The sequence below is a fragment of the Salvelinus sp. IW2-2015 genome, linkage group LG19 (assembly GCF_002910315.2).
Source record: "Salvelinus sp. IW2-2015 linkage group LG19, ASM291031v2, whole genome shotgun sequence".
Lineage (NCBI taxonomy): Eukaryota > Metazoa > Chordata > Actinopteri > Salmoniformes > Salmonidae > Salvelinus > Salvelinus sp. IW2-2015.
Genome location: NC_036859.1, coordinates 27,546,445 through 27,570,610, shown reverse-complemented (window position 1 = coordinate 27,570,610; position 24,166 = coordinate 27,546,445). Strand labels below are relative to the sequence as shown.

Below are 24,166 nucleotides of genomic sequence, written 5' to 3'. Positions count from 1 at the left end.
TCCATGCACATTATCCGATATCGTCGCACTCGATGACGGTTTCCACTGATCGTAGCTGCGACCGGTTCCGCACCCTGGATGAACCTCAGCACGACCCATCTCCACATTACAACTATTCCAGGACGATTCACACATCCCGTGTGGTTCCCTGCAAAAACGTTCACCATTAAGGTTATTCTGGTGTACCTGTTGCGTAATTGCCATCACCATGCTGTCACGGCTCGCGCATCAGAAGCAAAAAGCCTGGTCTCACAGTACGGGACCTCAGACATTAAACATATAGTTCTTTTCATGAGAGCCTGTGGTCAGTTCGATCTCCTATGGACTGCAGACTGCGCTCGGAACTTGGTAAAACACTGTTACCACTCTATTTACCACTTCTTCCAACTTGTCCTTTCCTGCTCTCTCTCTCGTCTCTCTCTTCTCTCTCTCTCTCTCTCTCTCCTCTTTCTTCCTCTCTCGTCTCTCTCTCTCCTCCTCCTCCTCCTCCTCCATCCTTCCTCCTCCTCCTTCCAGCAGTTTAACAATGATCCAGGTGATGTCAAGGTGTCCAGGCTCCTCTACTGCCTGGGGCCCAAGCCCCCCGTGTTCCCCGGATCACAGGCCCGCAGCAGCACCCCCCACCCCCCATCACTCCACCCGAGCCTCTACTGAGCCACCCTTCACATGAGCCATCTCCTACCCCCACCCCCACCACCAGCAAACAGCATCCCAGGCTAGCACCAGGCAACCGCCTCAGCCCCCACCTGTCCCCCCTCCAGGGTCTGCTCCAGGGGGGTGGCCCCCCGGGCCAGTGGATTACCCCAATCCTAGGTTGGAGTGTCTCCTCTGAGGCAGCATGCGCGGCGACAACTCCTCCCCTTCCAGAGCATCAACCCCCACCTCACTCCCAGCTCTTCTCCAGACATCCTTAGGATAATTGCCACATCCACCTTCAGTGCAAACGAGCGTCTCCGTGGACAACCACGCTGTCTCTGCACTCGCCTTCCATGGCCAGGTGAAGTCTCAAAACACCAAAAACCAACACACTCCCAATGGCCGCCCAGGTGAGTTCCCACCACCTGTAATGCGCTTTCCTTATGATCCACGTAATTGCCCGGTAATGACGCCCTTAAGAGCAGCTGTTCTTCATACAGATCAATGCTCCTTTGTCTCACGAGTTAGGTCATACCTAAATGCTGACAGTTAAACATCAAACTAACATGACCATAACCTGATGCGAACCCCACATCAACATGGAGACGCTGTCAAAGTGGATGTGTGTCGTGTTTTATGGTTGCATCAAACTGGGGGATGCTATACCTGATGATATGATTGATGGTATTTCACAATTCACCAATCCCCGTCCCTTCATTGTTCCCTAGGCAGAGATTTTGAGGGCAAGCCAGGATGTTCGAGGATCGCCCCCAGGATGTATGTCATAGATCTGCCAGCCCTGGCCATACATTAGTAACCAACACACACACACCCACACCCAATAATCATTTATCCTCTCCTTCACACATTTTTTCTCATCCTCCCGCCCTTCTGTCCGCCAGTGTGCTGCATAGAAATTCAGAATGGAATCACCCATTCAGACGATCCAATGTGCATAAATGCGGTATGGACTGGAGAGCCATTGCCGCCATGTACCACTACGAGCCAAAGCCAGGAACCAGTACAAAAGCAGGAAGATGTACCCATCAATCTATGCTGTTAATTTGTGATTCAACCTCGAACTGGACATGACAAAAAATAAATGTTCATTGGCATGACCACATCAGTTAACAGTCCATTTGACCATGAACATTCTCTACTATTACCAAGGAATTATTCCATCAGACAATATCAGGCAACCATCCGCCAAGATGTACCCATGAGTTTATTCCATTCTATTCATCCTTGCTACGAACACCTTGCATTTTTCAGCAAGGGCTCAACATAAGTTTTCTCATCATGTTGTTAAGAGTCCCAGTTATGACCAGAAATGGCCCTCAACCACCAGTATGGGCCGGCTGTCCCATCCTTCAGTCACAGGTCACCCCCACAAAAATGTCCTGTTGGTATATATTGAAACATAGTTACTCGACAGCGTGTGTTATTACCTTTCATGACGGTCCTCTTATTCCATAACCCGTAGCTGACTATATGGTAACTGTTCCATCCCATAACACACACACACCCAACCCCCCATTTCCAATTTCTCCCAGTAATACAACAATATGCAATTTAGGGGCTGATGATGAATCCACCAGCGGCATGAGATTTGATAAGCGCACAGTGGGGCCAAACAGAAGCACGCCACATGAGCATGATGAGCCACAGCTGATGGAACAAACGCGCTACAGGTCTGATGAAGCCAGCTTAGATCAGAACAGGACAGACCACACACACAGGAAATCTGAATGAAGTTTCCTCTGGTAGAGGCAACCTCAAACCAACACAGAATTGAAGAAGAGACATCCTCTCTCTCTCTCTCTCCTCTCTCTCTTCTCCTCTCTCCTCTCTCTCTCACTATATAAGAGAATACATACAGAATCTACAACAATGGAGCCTCAATGGGCTAATATTCCTCACTAATGCAACCAGAGAAGTTGTGCCCTTAGTCCCCCTGGAAATAAACTTAGCCCAAAAACACCACCGAACAAACAAAGAAAAGAATGAACTTGACCACATCAATCCAACCAACAGAACCAGTTGCTGTTAGAGAGAGGACTGTTGGGAGGGAACCATCTCAACCACCACTGTTCATTCCCTATAGGCTTACTACTTTTGGCCAGAGCTCAATAGGTTCCGTTCCATTTTGAGCACCCGGACATTTAGTTTGATAAGAGCGACAAGGTCAGTTATTGCGTAAAAATCTATCCAGGGGGAACAGGTGACAAGACCCTCTTCAGCAATTGAGAAAGAAACACACCTTTCTGATTTCCTGTACCCGTGTCTTTACCTAGAACATGACACAACCAAAACAAACCATTTACGTTTGAGTATCATTAGCAGATCGGCTCTTATCCGTAGCAATAGCTACCAGTACGTGAGTGCATACATTTCATACTGGTTCCCCCTGTGGGAATCTCAGAACCCCAACACCCTCGCCGTTTGAACACGCCGCCGTCGCTCAGACCCTGAGCAACACAGGACCCGCGTGGCGAGGGATATTGTGCGGCAGCATGTCTAGGTAAAAGGGCCGATGGGCGTTGAATTATCCATTTCTTTCACCTGCTGCATGTGGCCTTTCCAAGCCTACTCTCTCTATGGCACCACGTCCCAGACGAGTTATCATCCAAATATGAAAAGCTACTCAACCATATCCTGGTAGTTTGACTGCTGTCTAATCCCCGGTTAAATCCCCAGAACTAACAGCTTCACGGGAAATTTGGTATATGTTTACGTAAGTCTGTCCCAGTGTCCCACGAAGAAGATATAGTACTCGCTGTCCTACCACTCTCACCTGTCCACAATCTGCTTAGATGACTTAACCCTTCTTAGAAGACATAACCATAACGCGAAAAGACACCAGTGTTCCTTTACTGCGCTGTAGCTGTGAGAGGACTCTAGTTTCCCCAGTCAAGACATCTGTGGAATCGTTGGTTGGTTTTTGATTCAAAGAGAGGGCACACTGCCCATTTTGTCTCTTTACTCTCGCTCCAGCAGGCGCAAGATGAAACCCTGTATGCCTGGAGACTGGAACCGGCTGACTCAAACTCCCGAGATTAAAACCTGGCTGTAAGAATAAGACCCGCGTGAATGGCGTCTAGCGCGAGAAGCTGTGACATTATTGGAGAGGGACGAGTGTGAGTGGCCTAAAGTCTTCATACGGAATTAGAAGATATGACTTATGTCTGAAGTCAATATGAAGATGAGCTGCCTCGTATATGGCGCCTCCTGATATTATGGAGCTGGCTGTGCATAGCGCTGGTTCAGTCCGTGAGACAAAAAATACCAGGGGAAGAATGGTTATAAAGGCCCGATTGGGTTTATGGTCTGCCGTTAGCTAAGCCACACCGCATCCAGAAATCCCTAACTTTATTGGAGGACTATTTTAAAATTCAGCCGCGGGGTCAAGTCAACTTCTCTACTGTCTACAATTTGATTATTTATGTTAGAGAGAGAGAGCGCAAACAAAAAAAATCAGGGCCTTAAAACGCTTTCTCACCCTAGAGCTAAGGAGAGTAGCCACGGCGAACGGGCAAACGGCTCATGAGGCCACACAGGGCCGCCCAAAACCCCACCCCTGGGAGGATGAAGCGAGGCGAGCGAGGAGATAGGAAAGACCGACGAATACCCAAAAGGGGCAGATGGGCTTTCGATGGATAGTTGAAGGAGAAGAATTTGGAACCAATGCCCTGAATAGGTGACGAGTCTGAGGAGGGGAAGAGAACTCAGCCACCTGCTGTCCCCTCTCTGTCCTCTCTTTTAGAGAAGGGTTTGTAGCGTAGCGCCCAGATTAACTTCCCTTTCATTACCTCTCTCTCTCTCTCGCTCTCTCTCTCTCTCTCTCTCTCTCTCTCTCTCTCTGCTCTCTCTTCTCTCTCTCTCTCTCTCTCCTCTCATCTGTCCCACTCCTCCCTTTCTCCCCACAAAAGAAAAAAACTCTTCAAGAAAACCCAACATTAAAATATCTGCTCCCATAATTAAAATAACTACTTTCTTACTTCCCACCTTCTGTCTCTCCCCCTACCCCAGCTAGCTAGCGTCCACCTCCTCAGAGTACACTCAGTTCTACCATGGACTCTCTACAGGGCAGCTCCGTCCAAAAAACCAACTCGTACATTGAGGATACTAATACTTGCTTTTTGGTCCATTTGCATGGATATTCTTAATTTTTGTAGTTGCAGTATCCAACCTGACCACAGAACAGGCTGGTGCAGAACAGGGACTACGGCAGAGCAGCACCCCAGGAGCAACTTAGATGCACCTCATGTCTATCAGAGCCTATTGTGTCATACTATAACTTAACAGTGGATATATTTAATTCACAGATTCTTAATATAGTGTATTCTGTTTACAAGTACTGCTATAGAGAATTCTACAATACTTTCCATCCATAGTATCACGGTCAGTTATCCAAGTTATATCAATCAATCAAATGTATTTATGAAGCCCTTCTTACATCAGCTGATGTCACAAAGTGCTGTACAGAAACCCGCCTAAAACCCCAAACAGCAAGCAATGCAGGTGTAGAAGCACGGGGGCTAGAAAAACTCCCTAGAAAGGCCAGAACCTAGGAAGAAACCAGAGAGGAACCAGGCTATAAGGGGTGACCAGTCCTCTTCTGGCTGTGCTGGGTGGAGATTTAAACAGAACATGGCCAAAATGTTCAAATGTTCATAGATGACCAGCAGGGTCAAATATATAATCACAGTGGTTGTAGAGGGTGCAGCAGGTCAGCACCTCAGAGTAAAATGTCAGTTGGCTTTTCATAGCCGATCATTCAGAGTATCTCTACTGCTCCTGCTGTCTCCAGAGAGTTGAAAACAGCAGGTCTGGACAAGTAGCACGTCTGGTGAACAGTCAGGATTCCATAGCCGCAGGCAGAACAGTGAAACTGGAGCAGCAGCGACGGCCAGGTGGACTGGGGACAGCAAGGAGTCATCAGGCCAGGTAGTTCTGAGGCAAGGTCTAGGGTCAGGTCCTCCGGAGAGAGAAAAAGAAAGAAAGAAGTAAAAAGAGAAGAAGAGAAAAAGAAGAAAGAGAGAAATTGAGAGAGGAGCATACTTAAATCACACAGGACACCGGATAAGACAGGAGAAATACTCCAGATATAACAGACTGACCCTAGCCCCCCGACACAAACTACTGCAGCATAAATACTGGAAGCTGAGACAGGAGGGGTTGGGAGACACCGTGGCCCCATCCGACGATACCCCCGGACAGGGCCAAACAGGCAGGATATAACCCTACCCACTTTGCTAAAGCACAGCCCCCACACCACTAGAGGGATATCTTCAACCACCAACTTACCATCCTGAGATGGTCTGATGTTCTTACACATCCCTGCACGTGACTTGATTTGGCTGTTATAGGTTTTGTAAGAGACATCAGTGTCATGGGAATTGCGTGCTGTGGACTCAGACTCCATAACAACTTGTGAGATTCTAACCATCTGTATGTACAGTGCATTCAGAAAAGTATTCAGACTTTCCGAATGGTGTTGACCCCATGACTTTTTCCACATTTTGTTGSGTTACAGCCTCATTATAAAATGGATTAAATACATTTTTTTCCTCATCAATCTACACACAATACCCATAATGACAAARCAAAAACATTATTATATATTTTTTTAATGTATTAAAMATAAAAACCAAGATGATGGAGGTCACTGTGTTCTTGGGGACCTACAATGCTGCAGACATGTTTTGGTACCYTTCCCCAGATCTGTGCCTCGACACAATCCTGTCTTGGAGCTCTATGGACGTTTTTGCTCTGACATGCACTGTCAACTGAGGGACCTTATATAGGGAGGTGTGCCTTTTCAAATCATGTCCAATCAATTGAATTTACCACAGGTGGACTCTAATCAAGTTGTAGAAACATCTCAAGGATGATCATTGGAAACAGGATGCACCTGAGACACCTCCATTTCGAGTCTCATAGCAAAGGGTCAGAATACTTGTGTAAATGTGATATTTCCGGGGGGTTTTATTTATAAATTTGCAAAAAATCTAAAAACCTGTTTTTGCTTTGTCATTATGGGGTATTGTGTGTAGACTGATGGGGGGGAAAAACGATTTAATACGTTTTAGAATAAGGCTGTAATGTAACAAAATGTGGAAAAAGTCAAGGGGTCTGAATTCTTTCTGAATGCACTGTAAATGCAAGGTGCTCATCTTCTTCTGAGGGATAAGTGTCTAACTAAGTCTGGCTTATTTCACATGATATGTGCACATACAGTATACAGTCGTGGCCAAAAGTTTTGAGAATGACACAAAAATGTATTTTCACAAAGTCTGCTGCCTCAGTTTGTATGATGGCAATTTGCATATACTCCAGAATGTTATGAAGAGTGATCAGATGAATTGAAATTAATTGCAAAGTCCCTCTTTGCCATGTAAATGAACTGAATCCCCAAAAAACATTTCCACTGCATTTCAGCCCTGCCACAAAAGGACCAGCTGACATCATGTCAGTGATTCTCTCGTTAACACAGGTGTGAGTGTGACGAGACAAGGCTGGAGATCACTCTGTCATGCTGGATTGAGTTGCGAATAACGGACTGGAAGCTTCCAAAAGGAGGGTGGTGCTTGGAATCAATTTCTTCTCTGTCAACCATGGTTACCTGCAAGGAAACACGTGCCATCATCATTTCTTTGCACAAAAAGGGCTTCACAGGCAAGAATATTGCTGCCAGTAGATTGCACCTAAATCAACCATTATCGGTCATCAATCAACTACAAAGGAGAGCGGTTCAATTGTTGGGAGAGAAGGCTTCAGGCGCCCAGAAAGTCCGCAAAGCGCCAGGACCGTCTCCTAAGATTGATTCAGCTGTGGATCGGGCACCACCAGTACAAGCTTGCTCAGGAATGGCAGCAGGTTAGGTGTGAGTGCATCTGCACGCACAGTGAGGCGAAGACTTTTGGGAGATGGCCTATGTCAAGAAGGCAGCAAAAAACCACTCTCTCCAGGAAAAAACATCAGGGACAGACGGGATATCTGCAAAAGTACAGGGATTGGACTGCTCGAGACGGCGGGTAAAGTCGTTTTCTCTGATGAATCCCTTCCGATTGGGGAAAAAGCTGTCCGGAGAGAAGGTGAGCGCTACCATCAGTCCTGTGTCATGCCAACAGTAAAGCATTCCTGAGACCATTCATGTATGGGTTGCTTCTCAGCCAAGGAGTGGGCTCACTCACAATTTGCCTAAGAACACAAGCCATGAATAAAGAATGGTACCAACACATCTCCAAGAGCAACTTCTCCCGCCTCCAGGAACAGTTTGTGACGAACAATGCCTTTCCAGCATGATGGAGCACCTTGCCATAAGGCAAAGTGATAACTAAGTGGCTCTGGGAACAAAAACATCAATTATATTTGGGTCCATGAGCCAGGAAAATCCCCAGACCTTAATCCCATTGAGAACTTTGTGGTCAATCCTCAAGAGGCGGTGGACAAACAAAACCTACCAAATTCTGACAAACTCAAGCATTGATTATGGCAAGAATGGGCTGCCATCATCAGGATGTGGCCCAGAAGTTAATTGACAGCATGCCAGGGCAGACTGCAGAAAGGTCTTTGAAAAGAAGGGTCAACACTGCAAATAATTGACTTTCTGCATCAATTCATGTAATTGTCAATAAAAGCCTTTGACACTTATGAAATGCTTGTAATTATACTTCAGTATTCCATAGTAACATCTGACAAAAATATCTAAAGACACTGAAGCAGCAAACTTTGTGAAAATTCATATTTGTGTCAATCTCAAAACTTTTGGCAACGACTGTACACTGAGTGTACAAAAYACCTTCCTAATATTGAGTTGCACCCCTTTTTGCCCTCAGAACAGCCTCAATTCGTCGGTGCATGGACTCGACAAGGTGTCGAAAGCGTTCCACAGAGAGCTGGCCCATGTTGACTCCAATGCATTCTTGATACACACGGGAAACTGTTGAGCGTGAAAAACCCATCAGCGTTGCAGTTCTTGACACACTCAAACTGGGGCGCCTGGCAGCTACTACCATACCCCATTCAAAGTCACGTAAATCTTTTGTCTTGCCCATTCACCCTCTAAATGACACAATGCATGTCTCAGTTGTCTCAAGTCTTAAAAATCMTTCTTTAACCTGTCTCCTCCCCTTCATCTACACTGATTGAAGTGGATTTAACAAGTAACATCAATAAGGGATCATAGCTTTCACCTGGATTCACCTGGTCAGTTAATGTCATGGAAAGTACTATGTACTGTACATGCTACTAAGATGCACTTTGGCACTGCAATACATGCTCCCAAGTTTGGATGCAACTCCTGTGCCTCTTCTGCCATTCATTCCAATTAGTGTGAATTGAAATGTATCCATGAACAAGATGGCTGCCATTAGCGGCACATTCTAGAATCTATGACCTAGGCCACTCTAGTAATTGAATGTATCTCCGAGAAGGATAACACTGGAAAACATGGACTCTAATGCTAGACTTCTCTTTTCCAGGGATTTCCTCTCCAGTCAGAATTCCAGAACATGATCAACTCGTCCGGTGGGCAGGGACTGTCCCCATCCATGGACTACAGACAGGTGTGTCGGAATGGGCCCAGCCAGCACCTCGACTGGACCAGCGAATACTGCGGCAACGGGTAGGAATTCACTCTCACTCACTCTGACAGTTATTTGCATGACAGTTACTGGCTGGCAAGATTTCATGACCACCACAGCTCTACACACACCCATTATTCTATTCACACACACACTCAGAATACTCATCATTATTATATAGTATGACAATAGAGAAACACAGCAGATATGAGAGTATGAACGGAGTTTATACTCTGTGTGACCTTTAGGGCAGGTTTCCCAGAAATAGATGAGGTCCAATTATGAACTAAGAAGTACTTTGAATGGAGAATCTCCATTGAGCAAGCTCTGTATTCCAGGAGTAGGTGATTTTGTTTCACTCTTCCAGTCTGAACCCAAGTTGCAATCAATCAATCAAACTCTTATTTTAATTGTATTTCACAACACAAATGCAAGGGTCTCAACACATGTTAAGAGACATTGATTATTATTGATTGATTGATTATTATTTTATTATTATTCCTCATGGTTCCTCCATCTCCTCTTCTTTCAGAGCTCTTCAGAGAGACAAGCCTCTGTTCCTGACCTGATCTGACCTCTAACCTCCACAAAACCACCCCCGGAACAGACTGCAACCTGACCTGGTCCACATTCGGTCCCACTCTGCGTTCACTGGACCAAGGCATTGCCCTCAACCCCAGCAGAAACTCCTTGACCACCACCCCCCACTCTGGCCAAACCATCTGACCGTCACTCAAACAAGAAAGGCAGAAGCACATTTTCCAAAACATCCATATTTTGATATGTTTTGGTTCTTTGTGATCTACTTTGAAAATAATCATACTGATGTCATGAGTGGGTTTTGGATTCTTTGTGACCCACACTCTACCCTCACCTGATATTAGATACAAATGTCAAGTTAATGTTTTTGGACTTTGCAATGTATGCCCATAAAGGCACAAATAAATGTGTTCAGAGATGTGAAAGAATAGGCAGTACTGTCCTCTCTACTGACGTGTCATTGGATCGTTACTGATATGTCACTGGGTTGTGTTTTGAGGAAGACAAGCTGGTGACGTAAAAGCGTTATGTTAAGACCATTGTTCAAATCCCAGAAGTTAATTTAGCACTTAGGGGCTCTTGGGTCTTTTTTTCCCACACATAGCAAGATGTCAACCAAAACCCCAAAATTACTTTTATTTTGAAAGGAAAAACAAGATCTTTATCATTTGAAAAAATAAATAAAGAACACCTATTATATTTCTATACCTCTTTCCTCTTTCTCTTAATCTCTGGCTCTCTCTCTCTGCTACTGGACTGCCTTAGAGACTGTTGTGTGTCTTTGAGCAGTGTTGTGTTGCTCTTTCTAAACTGATGATGATGATGTTCATAGGATCCTCTGTGGACTATGCCTCGGCTGGTTAGTGTAGCCATCACCTCAAGCTGTACATAGATTTCTGTTTTACTCTTACTCCTAGAGTATAAAAACAAAAGCTTTTTTTCCCCCAAGTGCGGTGTGATTGTGAATTGGATCACACCGGTTTTAATTTAACTATCAAAGAATAAGGGAAATTGATTGAACAGCTTTTATAGCTGTTTGGATGCTTTTGGGCGTAAGAATTGTCAATATAATGATATTTGTAAGATAAAACTTGGTAAATCAGTTGTTTTCATCCTCTGAAATAACGTCGTAAACGTTGGCTGCCCTTTACCTGGAAAACATCACAAAATATGAGTTTTGTGAAAGTAGACAAATAAAAACAAGTTTTGTTTTGTACAAGGACAAAATCCTTTTTTTGTACAACTTCTGGGCATATTGATGATATGGATTGTCATCAACCTCCTGTATCTGAAGTTGCTTTTCTTTATCAGCAGAAAGTGTCTGATAATGAGAGAAGGAGATTGGTAGAGACAGATTGGCAGAGTGGCAATATATAACCCTGACATCTGGCTTGTCATCGCTCTTCTGATCGCTCCATCGCTCTCTCTCTTTCTCTCCATCAAGTCTGTTCATCATGCTGCGCCTATTTATGAAACAATAACTGTAGGTGTTTTTTTAAAGTCCTTATGTTTAATAGCGTTGATGATGGCTGTCTTCTCTGTTCCATCTGGGTTCCTTTCTCTTTGGCAGAAAAACGTCTCCAGGCAACAACAATGTGAAGAATTGTGTTCTTATTTTTAGTTTCTAATGTGTTTGAAAGAAATAAAGTCAAACCTGCATTTTTGTGCAGTAATCACTCACTTTTGGATTCCCTGTGTTTTTATTTCAACCTGAAGTGCCTGATGGATTGGGAGAACAGACAACTGAGTCCTTTGGAATGTGTTGACCGGAAGTAACAATTTCAGCTTTATCTTGAAGATAAAAATATTCCTACAAAGATGTTTTGGTACTGTAAACTAGAAGTTATGGTAATTTCAGGGAAGAAAAATACTTTTAAATTCAGTGTCTCTACCAGTGGAGGCTCCTCAGAGGAGGAAGGGGAGGACCATCCTCCTCAGTGAATTTCATAAAAATTAAAATAGTGAAACATTAAAAAGTTAACCTTTTTTGATTAAACTATATATTCAAATGTCACCAAATAATTAAAACACTGTATTGCAATGAAGTTCTACAGCAGCCTCAACAGCACTCTCTGGGGTAGCACCATGGTGTAGCCAGAGGACAGCTAGCTTCCGTMCTCCTCTGGGTACATTGACTTCAATACAATACCTTGGAGGCTCATGGTTCTCACCCCCTTCCATAGACTTRCACAGTAATTATGACAACTTCCGAAGGATGTCCTCCAACCAATCAGAGCTCTTGCAGCATGAACTGACATGTTGYCCACCCAATCAAAGAATCAGATAATTAATCTAGTACTGAAAGCATAAGCTACAGTTAGCTAGCACTGCAGTGCAGAAAATGTGTTGAGTAATTGCGAAGGGAAAAGGTGAGAGGAGGAGAGTGCGTAGATGCGAGAAGAAATTATACAACGAGCAAAGTGATTATGCTGTTTGTATGTGGCTGCTATGAAAGTGAACTGTGTTTGTGAGTGATCAGGGGTGTCCCTTGCCGCATCCTCAGAGCATGCGCAAAGCAGCTGGCTGGTGCATTTACAGACATATTAMATTGTYCCCTATCCCAGTCTGCTGTTCCCACATGCTTCAAGAYGGCCACCATTGTTCCTGTACCCAAGAAGGCAAAGATAACTGAACTAAATGACTATCGCCACGTAGCACTCACTTCTGTCATCATGAAGTGCTTTGAGTGACAAGTCATGGATCATATCACCTCCACCTTACCGGCCACCCTAGACCCACTTCGGTTTGCATACCGCCCCAACAGGTCCACAGATGATGCAATCGCCGTCACACTGCACACTGCCCTATCCCATCTGGACAAGAGGAATACCTACGTATGTAAGAATGCTGTTCATCGACTACCGCTCAGCATTCAACACCATASTACCCTCCAAGCTCATCATTAAGCTGGAGGCCCTGGTTCTCAACCCCGGCCTGTGCAATTGGGTCCTGGACTTTCTGACGGGCCACMCCCAGGTGGTGAAGGTAGGAGACATCTCCACTTCGCTGACCCTCAACACTGGGGCCCCACAAGGGTGCATGCTCAGCCACCTCCTGTTCACCCATGACTGCGTGGCCATGCACACCTCCTACTCAATCATCAAGTTTGCAGACGACAYAACGGTAGTGGGCTTGATCACCAACAACAATGAGACAGCATACAGGGAGGAGGTGAGGGCTCTGGGAGTGTGGTGTCAGGAAAACAACCTCTCAGGCAAGGTCAACAAAACAAAGGAGATGATCATGGACTTCAGGAAACAGCAGAGGGTGCACCTCCCTATCCACATCAAAGGGACAGCAGTGGAGAAGGTGGAAAGTTTTAAGTTCCTCGGCGTACACATCTCAGACAAACTGAAATAGTCCACCCACACAGACAGTGTGGTGAAGAAGGCGCAAGAGCGCCTCTTCAACCTCAGGAGGCTATAGAAATKTGGCTTGTCACCCCAAACCCTGACAAACTTTTACAGATGCACAATTGAGAGCATCCTGTCGGGCTGTATCACMGCCTGGTATGGCAACTGCACCGCCCTCAACCGCAAGGCTCTCCCACCAAAGGGTGGTGCGGTCTACACAACGCATCACCGGGGGCAAACTACCYGCCCTCCAGGACACCTACAGCACCCGATGTCACAGGAAGGCCATAAAGATCATCAAGGACAACAACCACTCGAGCCACTGCCTGTTCATCCTGCTATCATCCAGAAGAAGAGGTCAGTACAGGTGCATCAAAGCTGGGACCAAGAGACTGAAAAACAGCTTCTATCTCAAGGCCATCAGACTGYTAAACAGCCATCACTAACACAGAGAGGCTGCTGCCTACATAAAGACTCAAATCATTGGCCACTTTAATAATTGGATCACTAGTCACTTTAAACAATGCCACTTTAATAATGTTTACATATCTTACATTACTCATATGTATATACTGTGTCTTATATCATCTATTGCATCTTGCCTAAGCTGCTCGGCCATCGCTCATCCATATACTTATATGTACATATTCTCATTCACCCCTTTAGATTTGTGTGTATTAGGTAGTTGGGGAATTGTTAGATTACATGTTAGATATTACTGCACTGTCGGAATTCGAAGCACAAGTATTTCGCTACACTCGCATTAACATCTGCTAATCATGTGTATGTGACCAATAAAATTTGATTTGTATTCATTCTGCCGATTCTGTTGATAACATTTCTTAAGCTGTTAAACTCTGGCCCCCTCTGGTAGCATTTTAGGCATAATAGTGTATACTACCCTCATAAAGTAAATTGTACTGTTAGAAATGTAAGAACTGTGGAATTCAGATAAAGGTGTCAGAAACAATGCGACTACTACAGAACCCGAGATACAGCACACCAGATCTTTAACCTAATGGTGGCGCTCWAAACATGCGCAAATTCCCATTGGAACGCAGACATCTTAAAAGTGCAGGGCTTGTGCAACGTGCCATACCTTAATTTTCCGTCTTACAGGAATGATATACATATGGGACAGCTGAAGTCTCTACCTATCCACTRATGTACATACTGTACATCCTCTGTCTTATTCCCAGTTCGTCCACTAGATAGTAGTAGGAGATCACATGATGTCTCTTGGCCACTTGAAACCAGTTGCGTCTGGTTTCGGTAGTGAGTCACTGTGTAAAAATGGCTGAACGGATTTTCAAGCCTGACATCTTAAAATGACCTTAGCAATGTACATACTGTACATCCTCTGTCTTATTCCCAGTTCGTCCACTAGATAGTAGTAGGAGATCACATGATGTCTCTTGGCCACTTGAAACCAGTTGCGTCTGGTTTCGGTAGTGAGTCACTGTGTAAAAATGGCTGAACGGATTTTCAAGCCTGACATCTTAAAATGACCTTAGCAATCAGGGCTTCCAAGTTATGGAGTTTGTTTTTTAAAATATGACACAGACAGAAGAAGAAAGTTTTCCAATTGTAAATGAGCTAGCTAAACGGCGCATGTGGAGGATGCATGTAAGGTAATGTGGATGGAGAAGGAAATGCATTGCTTTACAATGACCATGAGGGTGTACCCTTTCCATGCGTACTAAATGTATGTACTTTGGTGACTCTATGAATATGACCATAGCGCATGATTTATGGCCTTTATGGGAGGGAAGGGAGATTCTTATGACATTACCAGCAGTAAGATTTTAGTTTGATTTCCAAAAAGTCAAGGCCTGTAGCTTTCAAATTATATGTCAATTTTCATATTTTCTGATGACATTTTTTGGGGAGGGGTACCCACCAAACTCACCGGGCCCTGTACAGGGTCCAAAACAACCGCTCAAATTTAGCAATCAACCGCTCAGATTTAGCAAACGGAATGAAATGGGGATAAACATACCTGAATTTGTCCAATAGAAACTCTCGTTGGCAACGGTTGGACTAATGATTACACCTTAGCTGTCTCTTATACACATCTAGATGTGTATAAGAGACAGCCTTAGATCAGCTAGATGCAGGCAAGGTGGTATTGAATGTCACTGTCTGTCCATGTGTCACTGTCGGTCACCTCAAGTTTGTCTCTCGACCAGTGTGCACCTACGTTGTAAACGTTCATTCATAAGCTAGGTTGTAGCAACCTCATGATGGGTATAGGGAAAATTAGAGTGTCATGTATACTGAACAAAAATATAAATGCAACATACAACAATTTCAAAGATTTTACTGAGTTACAGTACATTTGAGGAAATCAGTCAGTTGAAATAAATAAATGAGGCCCTAATCTATTGATTTCACATGACTGGGAATACAGATATACATCTGTTGGTCAAGATACCTTAAAAAAAAATGGGCCTTAGTATCTCGTCACGTTATTTTTGTGCATTCTAATTGTCATTGATAAAATGCAATTGTGTTCATTGTCGTAGCTTATGCCTGCCCATACCATAACCCACTGTTCACAATGTTGACTTCAGCAAACCGCTCACCCACACGACACAAATGGTATGTGTATATGTGGCCGGTTGRATGTACTTCCAAATTCTCTAAAATGACATTGGAGGCGGCTTATGGTAGATAAATGAACATTAAATTCTCTGGGAAAAACATGGGACCAACACTTTACATAGTGTTTATATTTTTGTTCAGTGTAGTAGCCTAAACCTATCGGTGTTGCATTGAGCTGGGTAAATGGAATATGAATGAGTCATCCAATTTGCTGGAATAGAAACATATTATCATCCTCCCTGATCTTAAATGACACCAACCGCCACTGGTCCTTATTACATACCGTGTTGTGTCCTGTACAATTGCAATACTGTCCGTATATCACGTCAGACCAAGTCATCAATATAATATCAGACAATATTAGAGATTACCTTTAGTATGTTTTTGGATGAGTATCAAAATGGGCAAAGAGATTGTAATTTGCTATTTAGAAAAACGTGCCAATAGCGTTAAGTATTCAGACGGCGTTCTGTTAGTATCTTGTTTAGCAGATAATAGTGTGTTGTGGGTGGGAGGCTGTCTTGTGATTCTATTACATCCATCTTTAACAAGTTACTCTAAATAAATATATAAATTGTTCTGTCTGACCTGTGCCTATAAATGAATGTACTATGCCATAGTCATRTCCCAACAGACTATGCAGGCTTTAAGTCCAACCCTATTTAAACATACCTGATGAAGCTCTTGATGAGCAGCTGATTAAGTAGGATCATGCTGTGCATTCAGCAGGGTTGGAGTGAAGGTCTGCACACCCAGTTAGATTTCCAGGAGGGTTGGCCACCCCTGCCATACATAGACTGGCCTGAACTCTGCATGAGGAAGACATGCACTGCCCACTGGTGGCCAATAGAGACATGCAAACCAACTGCATTAGCAAAAAATACATGACCAATCTATAGTTAATTATGTACTGGTACGACATCACATGTAAATCAATTCCTGCAAGACATGAGTGGTTTGTAAACACAGTCATAAACGCATACATACAGGTTATGTAATGTAGCCATTTTACAATGTTCACACAGGCATACAGGCCTACTGTACACATGCCTTTAACACTCAAACCCATGACAAAATAAACTGACACACACATTTATCGACGCCATGGTAACAAAAKATTTCTTTATTCGATGGATATGTACAGCACGCCCCAGCATGAAAAGAGCCAGTTCCATAAGTTACTTTAAGATKTGGGGGGATTATTTGAGGGGTTTTCTTGTACAAGCTCTCAAATTAATTATGAAAGAAAACAATATGACGTATAACAGGTGTGCTTCGGTACAGATGTTTAAAAACCCACGGAGAGCCAGAACCCAGTAGATCGGCTCACTGTTTAAAGTGGTGGTGGGGGGGGGGGGGGGTACAAATCCAAAAACAAAGAGCCCCAAAAATATGCTCGTAAAACTCAAGCAGCTGTACATGTGGGTTACAAGGTAATGATTCAGCCATGGTACTCTCTGCAACAACAAAAACATTATAGTTTACAAATAAATCCTCAAAAGGGGCCTAAGGCATAAAATCCATAGATTGAAATGTGAGGGCAAAAATATGTTAAAAACAAACTAACAGCAGCAAATCAGTTTGAAATGAAATAAAAATGGTCTGCTTTGGGACATTAGCAGGACCGGTTAGCTGAGTGATCCAAGTCTTAATGGAGGGAAGAAATGTGGGGTTTTTGTGTTACAATGTAGAGAAGAAATGTCAATCATTCTGTCATAGTGATGTGTTTGTGTTGTCTTTATGCGTGTCCGAATACATTTGTGATCCTAAATTTTGCTTGACACAAGTGAGAATGTCGAATTGCTATTTGTTGTGTCAGCGATTAGAAACCATAAAATAGACCTTAAAATACATAATTGTGACAAATGACCTTAATAAAAGACCCAAACATTTGGCTTAAGATGGAGAATACAAACAGAGGGAAAATAATTAAAAGAGATTAACCCCTTGATTACAAGCTCCAAATCATAAACGGACCAACTAGAAGGACACCATGTACCACAGGGTGTGGAGAGACTGGGGACAACAGTGACCCATCTTACAAACATGATACAAACACAAGAAATTTGAGACCAGGACGATGATAATAGCATCTTAAAAACCAACACCTAAGCAGAGGGGGGAAGCAGATCATTCTTGGACTTTGGCCACTTCGAAGTTGACCGCCAGTTTCCTGTGTTTCCTCTTGGAGGCAGAGCTGGGGGTGTGGCCATGGCCTGGGGTGGGGTTCTGGCGTGGCGTCTGTGGCGTGGAGGGGGTCCCAGCCATCTCAGGGGGGTCCTGGGCGGTCTTTGGGGGTGTGATGGGGGCTGCAGGGGGTGCCGGGGATAGGGAGGGTTGGGAGTCAGACTGAGCTTTGTTAATTGGAGCTTGGTTTCTCGCCGTGTGAGCCGCATTGTAGAACTCTTGTGGCTTCTTGCCTGATGACACGCGCTTCTTAGTCACCTGACAGAGGTTAGAATTTAGAGGTTAGGATTGTGTGGGAACACACACACACACAGTTAATAATCGAAAACTGTGTTGAGTTGAACCATATTGAATGTGAACCGTAGAAACAGGTTCTGGTGTGAACCGTAGAAACAGGTTCTGGTGTGAACCGTAGAAACAGGTTCTGGAGCTCCTACCTGCAGGGGGACAAACTGGTTGTGTGAGCCGATGGGGACGGAGGGTGTCTGGGGCCGGGAGCCAGGGAAGGTGCCACCGTAGAAGGGCTGTCCCTGGTGGGGCGGGAGGGGCATGCCCCAGTGGAGAGGACCATACCCCTGAGGAGGGATTAACAGACCACCTGGAGGGAGAACGGGTTAGGTTCACATCCAGTATTCATAAGTATCCTAAAACATATAAACTGCACCCAGAGAGGTCGTACTGTTACAGTCTACTTTAGTATCAATATAGACGCCATACGTGACGGCAGGTCTCACCTGATTGGCCGAATACGTTAGGCATGGGTCCCATGGGCGGTCCTCTTATCTGGCCGACCCCGGAGAACAGAGGCGGAGGCATGGGAAACCCAGAACCCACCGAATTCTACAGGAGACAGAGAGGTTAAAACACAGAAGTACAGGAGACATTAGTAAAATACATACACACAATAAAATAGACAGTTTGGTATGCATGTGCACACACACACAGATCGTGCAGAAGTACAGTAGGGACACACACCACACTCACAAGGCGCTGCAGGGCGAAGAGAGCTGCCTTCTCTTTGGCTTCATTCTCAGAGTGACTCTGAGGACCGTGGACAAGCAGACCACTGGAGAGCTTCACCTGACACACCATCCAACCCTGAGAGACAGGAAGACAGATAATGGAGGTGGAGTTAGACCGAAAACAACGGGGAAACAGAGAGATACTGTAGGGACGTTGCTAAAGGATGTGCCCAYAATCTCACACTACGACAACACTGTGTGTGTGTTCCTGCTTCATGTATGTGTGTGCGCGCATGTAACATGTGTGTGCTTGCCTACTATATGCGTGTCTGCTACATGCGCGTGTGTGTGTGTGTGTGCCTCACCTGTCTGCTGCGTATGAAGGTGAAGTCAGGTGGGGCCATGCCCAGACCTATACAGATCCTAGCCAGCTCTGAGGCCACACTGGGACCCATGGAGGAGGGCTGGTGGGCCTGCAGGGGAGGGACTGCTGCTGCGGCCACAGGTAACACTAAGTCTCCCATCCTCGCCGCTGAGACAGACAGAGGGCGGAGGTGGAAAGGATGAGGGTAGAAGGAGAGAGAGGGGGTGAAAAGAGATGGCGATATGGGGAGAGGAGGAAGGAGGGAGAAAGGAAAGATGGGTAAGGACGAGAATGAGGAAAAACTGGTTTAATATTTGGATTATCTCCACTAAATCCCACAACAGCTCCACCTGTATCTAAACATGTAGTTAACCCTGTATTTCCACTCACCCACTTTCTTGGTGGCTCTTCTCCTGTTCTGCTGCTGTGTGTTGGAGGAGGAGAGACTAGTGGAGTCAGGGGCAGAGCCAATGTTCAGCATCTCCTTCAGGGCCAGAGTCCCCTTCTACACACAAGAGAACAACCAATCATAATTAGTCTACAACAAACCACAAGGAATGAGCGGATAAATATAATTGAAGAGTTTGATATGGGCCCTGAGTGCACTATAGCATAACACAAACCAGTGACTGTACTAGTCTAGTACCCACCATAGCGAATGACTGCGGAGACAGCGGCTCCTCCGATTGGCTCGTTGGCTCGTTGCCTGGAGGCGGTGCAGTTGGCTCGTTGCCCTTGGTGATCTTCAGGTTGGCGATCAAGTCCTCAAACTCTGTTTGCTGGAGACAGGTGGGTAAGATTGTGTCTGTGTGTGTGTGTGTGTGTGTGTGTGTGTGTGTGTGTGTACCTTCTTTGTGGCGTTCTGAGCGGGAAACAGAGTGTTGACATCTTCATTTCTCTTCAGCAGTCTGATACTTCCTGCTGGGCCCTATAAAACAACATGAAGTTTTACACACACACACACGTTGTATTGCTCTCTTTCCCAGACACACATCATATCTCTTACACACACACACACACCTCATTTCCCTTCACAGAACTCACACATTGACATCTTTCAACAATAAAGAATAAGAAAAATCCCTCTCTCTCTCACTTCATCTCCCGATAACATCAAAATGTTATTTAATCTTCACTCATTTGGATTTGTTTGACTAATTTGTTTGACTACACACAGCCTTGTAATAAATAAATAATAAACCCTACACACAGCAATCAGCTTTCACAAAGTGCATTTTATTGACTAGTTTAATTTCCTTTGTAGTCCTGACTCCACTGGCTAAGCTGCCTGCTGAGGATGAGGACCCTGGTCACTGCCTGCCATTGGTCTACAGCTGGAGGTGATGATGGGAGCTAAGTTAAGGACCAAAGCCATGTGGTTCGATGTTTAGAAATGTGGAGGGTTCAAAGGTTAGGGATSTAGGTGCATAAGGGTTCAAAGGTTAGAATGAAATGGTGACTTACAGGTTTGGGGGGTTGTTGTTGACTCTGGGGTTGGTTCCTGCCCTGTTGCCCCTGGAACTGCCCTTCCTGTCCGGGAGACCCTGGACCCCAGGCAGAATTACACGCCTGGGGACAAACACACACAGAGATGTACAATAGCTTTAGTCACACACAAACAAAAACAACAATAAACACTACTACACTCACAATGTGAGTATGGTAACACTTCACATTGACACAGACACACTTATGAATGGACTCACATTGTTTTGTTGCCAGTGGGCTGGTGGTTTCTGGGGCATTCCAGAACTCTGCAGAGACTGCCACACATTACTGAACTCCTCATCTTTACCCTGCACTCACAGAGAGATTGATGTTACACACTCCACCACAGAGAAGAAATTGTCGGCAATTGCTAGAGAAAAAAACCCAAACACAGGAAGGAGAGAAGAGAGAGAGAGAGAGAGCGGAGCCAGAGAGAAGAGAGAACAAACAGAGAGAGAGAACAAACACAGAGAGCGAGAGAGAGGAGAGAGAAGCAAACACAGGAGAGCGAGAGAGAGAGCCAGAGAGAGAGAGAGAACAAACACAGAGAGAAAAGAGAGAGCCAGAGAGGAGAGAGAACAAACAGAAGAGAGAGAACAAAACAGAGGAGCGAGAGAGAGAGAGAGAGAGCCAGAGAGGAGAGAGAACAAACACAGAGAGAAGAGAGAGCCAGAGAGGAGAGAGAACAAACACAGAGAGAGAGAGAGAGAGCCAGAGAGGAGAGAGAACAAACAGAGATTGAGAGAGAGAGATAACAACAGAGAGAGAGGAGAGCCAGAAGAGGAGAGAGAGAGAGACAGAGAGGAGAGAGAACAAACACAGAGAGGAAGAGAGGAGAGAAGAGAGAGAGAGAGGGAGAGAGAACAAAAAAAACACAGAGAGAGAGGAGAGAGAGAAGAGAGGAGAGAGACAAACACAGAGAGAGAAGAGAGAGAGAGAGGAGAGAGAACAAACAGAGAGAGAGAAGAGAGAGAGGAGAGAGAACAAACCACAGAGAGAGAGAGAGAGAGAGAGAGGAGAGAGAACAAACACAGAGAGAGGGAGAGAGAGGAGAGAGAGAACAACACACAGAGAGAGAGAGGAGAGAGAGAGAGAGGAGAGAGAACAAAACACAGAGAGAGAGACGAGAACAACAGAGAGAGAGAGAAGAGAGGAGAGAGAACAAACACAGAGAGAGAGAGAGCCAGAGAGGAGAAGAGAAAAAACACAGGGAGAGAAGAGAGAGGAGGAGAAACAAACACAGAGAGAGAGGAGAGAGAGGAGAGAGAGAAACAAACACAGCAGAGAGAGAGAGAGAGAGAGACAAAAACACAGAGAAGAGAGAGAGAGAGAGAGAGAGAGAACAAACCACAGAGAAGAGAGGAGAGAACAAACACAGAGAGAGAGAGAGAGAGACAAACACAGAAAGAGAGAGAGAGAGAGAGAGAGAAACAAACACAGAGAGAGAGAGACGAGAGAGAACAACACAGGAGAGAGAGAGAGAGAGAGAGAAACAAACACAGAGAGGAGAGAGAACAAACACAGAAGAGAGAGAGAGAGAGAGAGAGAGAACAAACACAGAAGAAGAGAGAGAGAGAGAGAGAGAGAGGAGAGAGAACAAACACAAGAAGAGAGAGAGAGAGAGAGAAGAGAACAAACACAGAGAGAGAGAGAGAGAGCCCAGAGAGGAGAGAGAACAAACACAGGTAGAGAGAGAGAGGAGAGAGCCAGAGAAGGAGAGAGACGAAGAGAGGAGAGAGAGAACAACACAGAGAGGAGGAGAGAGAACAAACACAGAGAGAGAGAGAGGAGAGAGAGGGAGAGGAGAACAAAACACAGAGAGAGAGAGGAGACGAGAACAAACACAGAGAGAGAGAGAGAGAGAGAGGAGAAGAAAAAACACAGAAGAAGGAAGAAGAGAGAACAAAACAAGAGCAGAAGGAGAGAGAGGAGAGAGAACAAAACACAGAGAGGAGAGAGAGAGAGAGAGAGAGCCAGAGGAGGAGAGAACAAACACAGGCTTACCTTCGGCTGGGTTCTGGCTGAGGCATTGTGGTGCACATTTTTGTTCCCCTGAGTGTCTGCCCTGAGAATGTTGTCTGCCGTCTGCTGCTTGAGGAGAAAACAGAGACAGACAAGAGAGGAAATACAGAGGGCGGGAGAGACGAGGGAGGGGAGGAAAAGACAGAGGGAGGGGAGGGAGACAGAGGAGGGGAGGGAAGAGAGAGGAGACAGAGACAGGGGAGGGAGGAGAGACAGAGGGAGGCGAGAGAGAGGACAGAGGAGGGAAGACAGAGGGAGGGGAGGGAGGGAGGGGAGGGAGGGGAGGGAGGAAGAAAGCAGAGGGAGGGGAGGGAGGAAGAAGCAGAGGGAGGGGAGGAAGGAAGAAGCAAGAGGGAGGGGAGGGAGGAAGAAAGCAGAGGGAGGAGAGACAGACAGGGGAGGAGAGACGAGGAGAGGGAGGGAGGGAAAGACAGACGGAGGAAAGACAGATGGAGGAGGGGAAGACAGACGAGGGAGGGAGGGGAGGGAGAGACGGGACGACGGACAGACAGGAGGGAGAGCAGAGGAGGGACAGACAGACAAAAGGGAAGGAGAGACAGAGACAGAGGGGAGGGAAGGAGGGAAAGACAGACGGAGAGAGGGAGGGAAACTGCGAGAGAGAGAGAGGGAGATGGCGAGAGAAATGTTGTTTCCATCAAGACATACAGAGAGTGGGAGATATGGTGGGAAAATGTGAGAAACAGAAAGTTGGACGCGATTCACTAGGATCATCTGGTTTAATCAAATGAGTGGAGATTTTAACCCATTCTTATTTGAGTGTGTGTACATGAGTACAGGTGTAATTTGCTCTACTCCGTCCTACCGGTGTGGGATGAAGGGTGAGCGTGGTGAGTGGTTGAGCCCAGACAGCTCTTGTTGTGTGCGTGGTGGTGGGAGGAGGGCTGGGGCTTGACGATGGCGGTCAGTTTGTGGGAACCCTGCTCAAAGCGGCATCCATGGCTCAAGTTGATTAAGGCACACGGAGGCAGCCTGTAGCCACGGCCCGACGCACACCTAGTCAGGCAACAGACCACGGTCAGGCAGAAACAGTCACCCACAGACACGGTCAGCAGAATACAGTCACCAACAGACCACGTCAGGCAGAATACAGTCACCCAACAGCCACGGTCAGCAAATACAGTCACCCAACAGACCACGGTCAGGCAGAATACAGTCACCCAAACAGACACGGTCAGGCAGAATACAGTCACCCAACAGACCACGGTCAGGCAGAATACAGTCACCCAGAACAACAGTCAGGTCAGACAACACCAAAACACAAGGTACTTGACATATAAAACACATAACCTAAAAGAAAAATATGTTTTTGAGGTCAAGGCCTGAAACACTTAATAGACCTACGTGAAACAATGAAACACAGACAGACTGTACCTGATTGTAAGTCCCCAGCAAACTCTTCAT

General features: G+C 45.4%; 2 protein-coding genes across 2 annotated transcripts in view; one reads left to right on the top strand and one right to left on the bottom strand.

The window, feature by feature from the left end:
- LOC111979053 (thymocyte selection-associated high mobility group box) overlaps nt 1-11,444 on the top strand; it is a 110,167-nt gene extending 98,723 nt beyond the window's left edge. Inside the window, 2 exon segments of the mRNA XM_070449035.1 lie at nt 9,123-9,265; nt 9,757-11,444. Coding sequence (XP_070305136.1) covers nt 9,123-9,265; nt 9,757-9,793 — 180 coding nt within the window. The 3' untranslated portion in view covers nt 9,794-11,444.
- A 5,743-nt stretch (nt 11,445-17,187) lies between these two features.
- Nucleotides 17,188-24,166, bottom strand: LOC111979182 (5'-3' exoribonuclease 1-like). The gene is made up of 12 exons (XM_070449034.1): nt 24,137-24,166; nt 22,727-22,813; nt 20,941-21,030; nt 20,699-20,803; nt 20,082-20,162; nt 19,885-20,013; nt 19,625-19,739; nt 19,236-19,402; nt 18,884-19,006; nt 18,643-18,748; nt 18,346-18,506; nt 17,188-18,166 (listed from the first exon to the last, which is right to left on the bottom strand). The coding sequence occupies exons 1-12, from the start codon at nt 24,164-24,166 to the stop codon at nt 17,852-17,854; spliced, it is 1,509 nt and encodes a 502-aa protein (XP_070305135.1). The 3' UTR covers nt 17,188-17,851.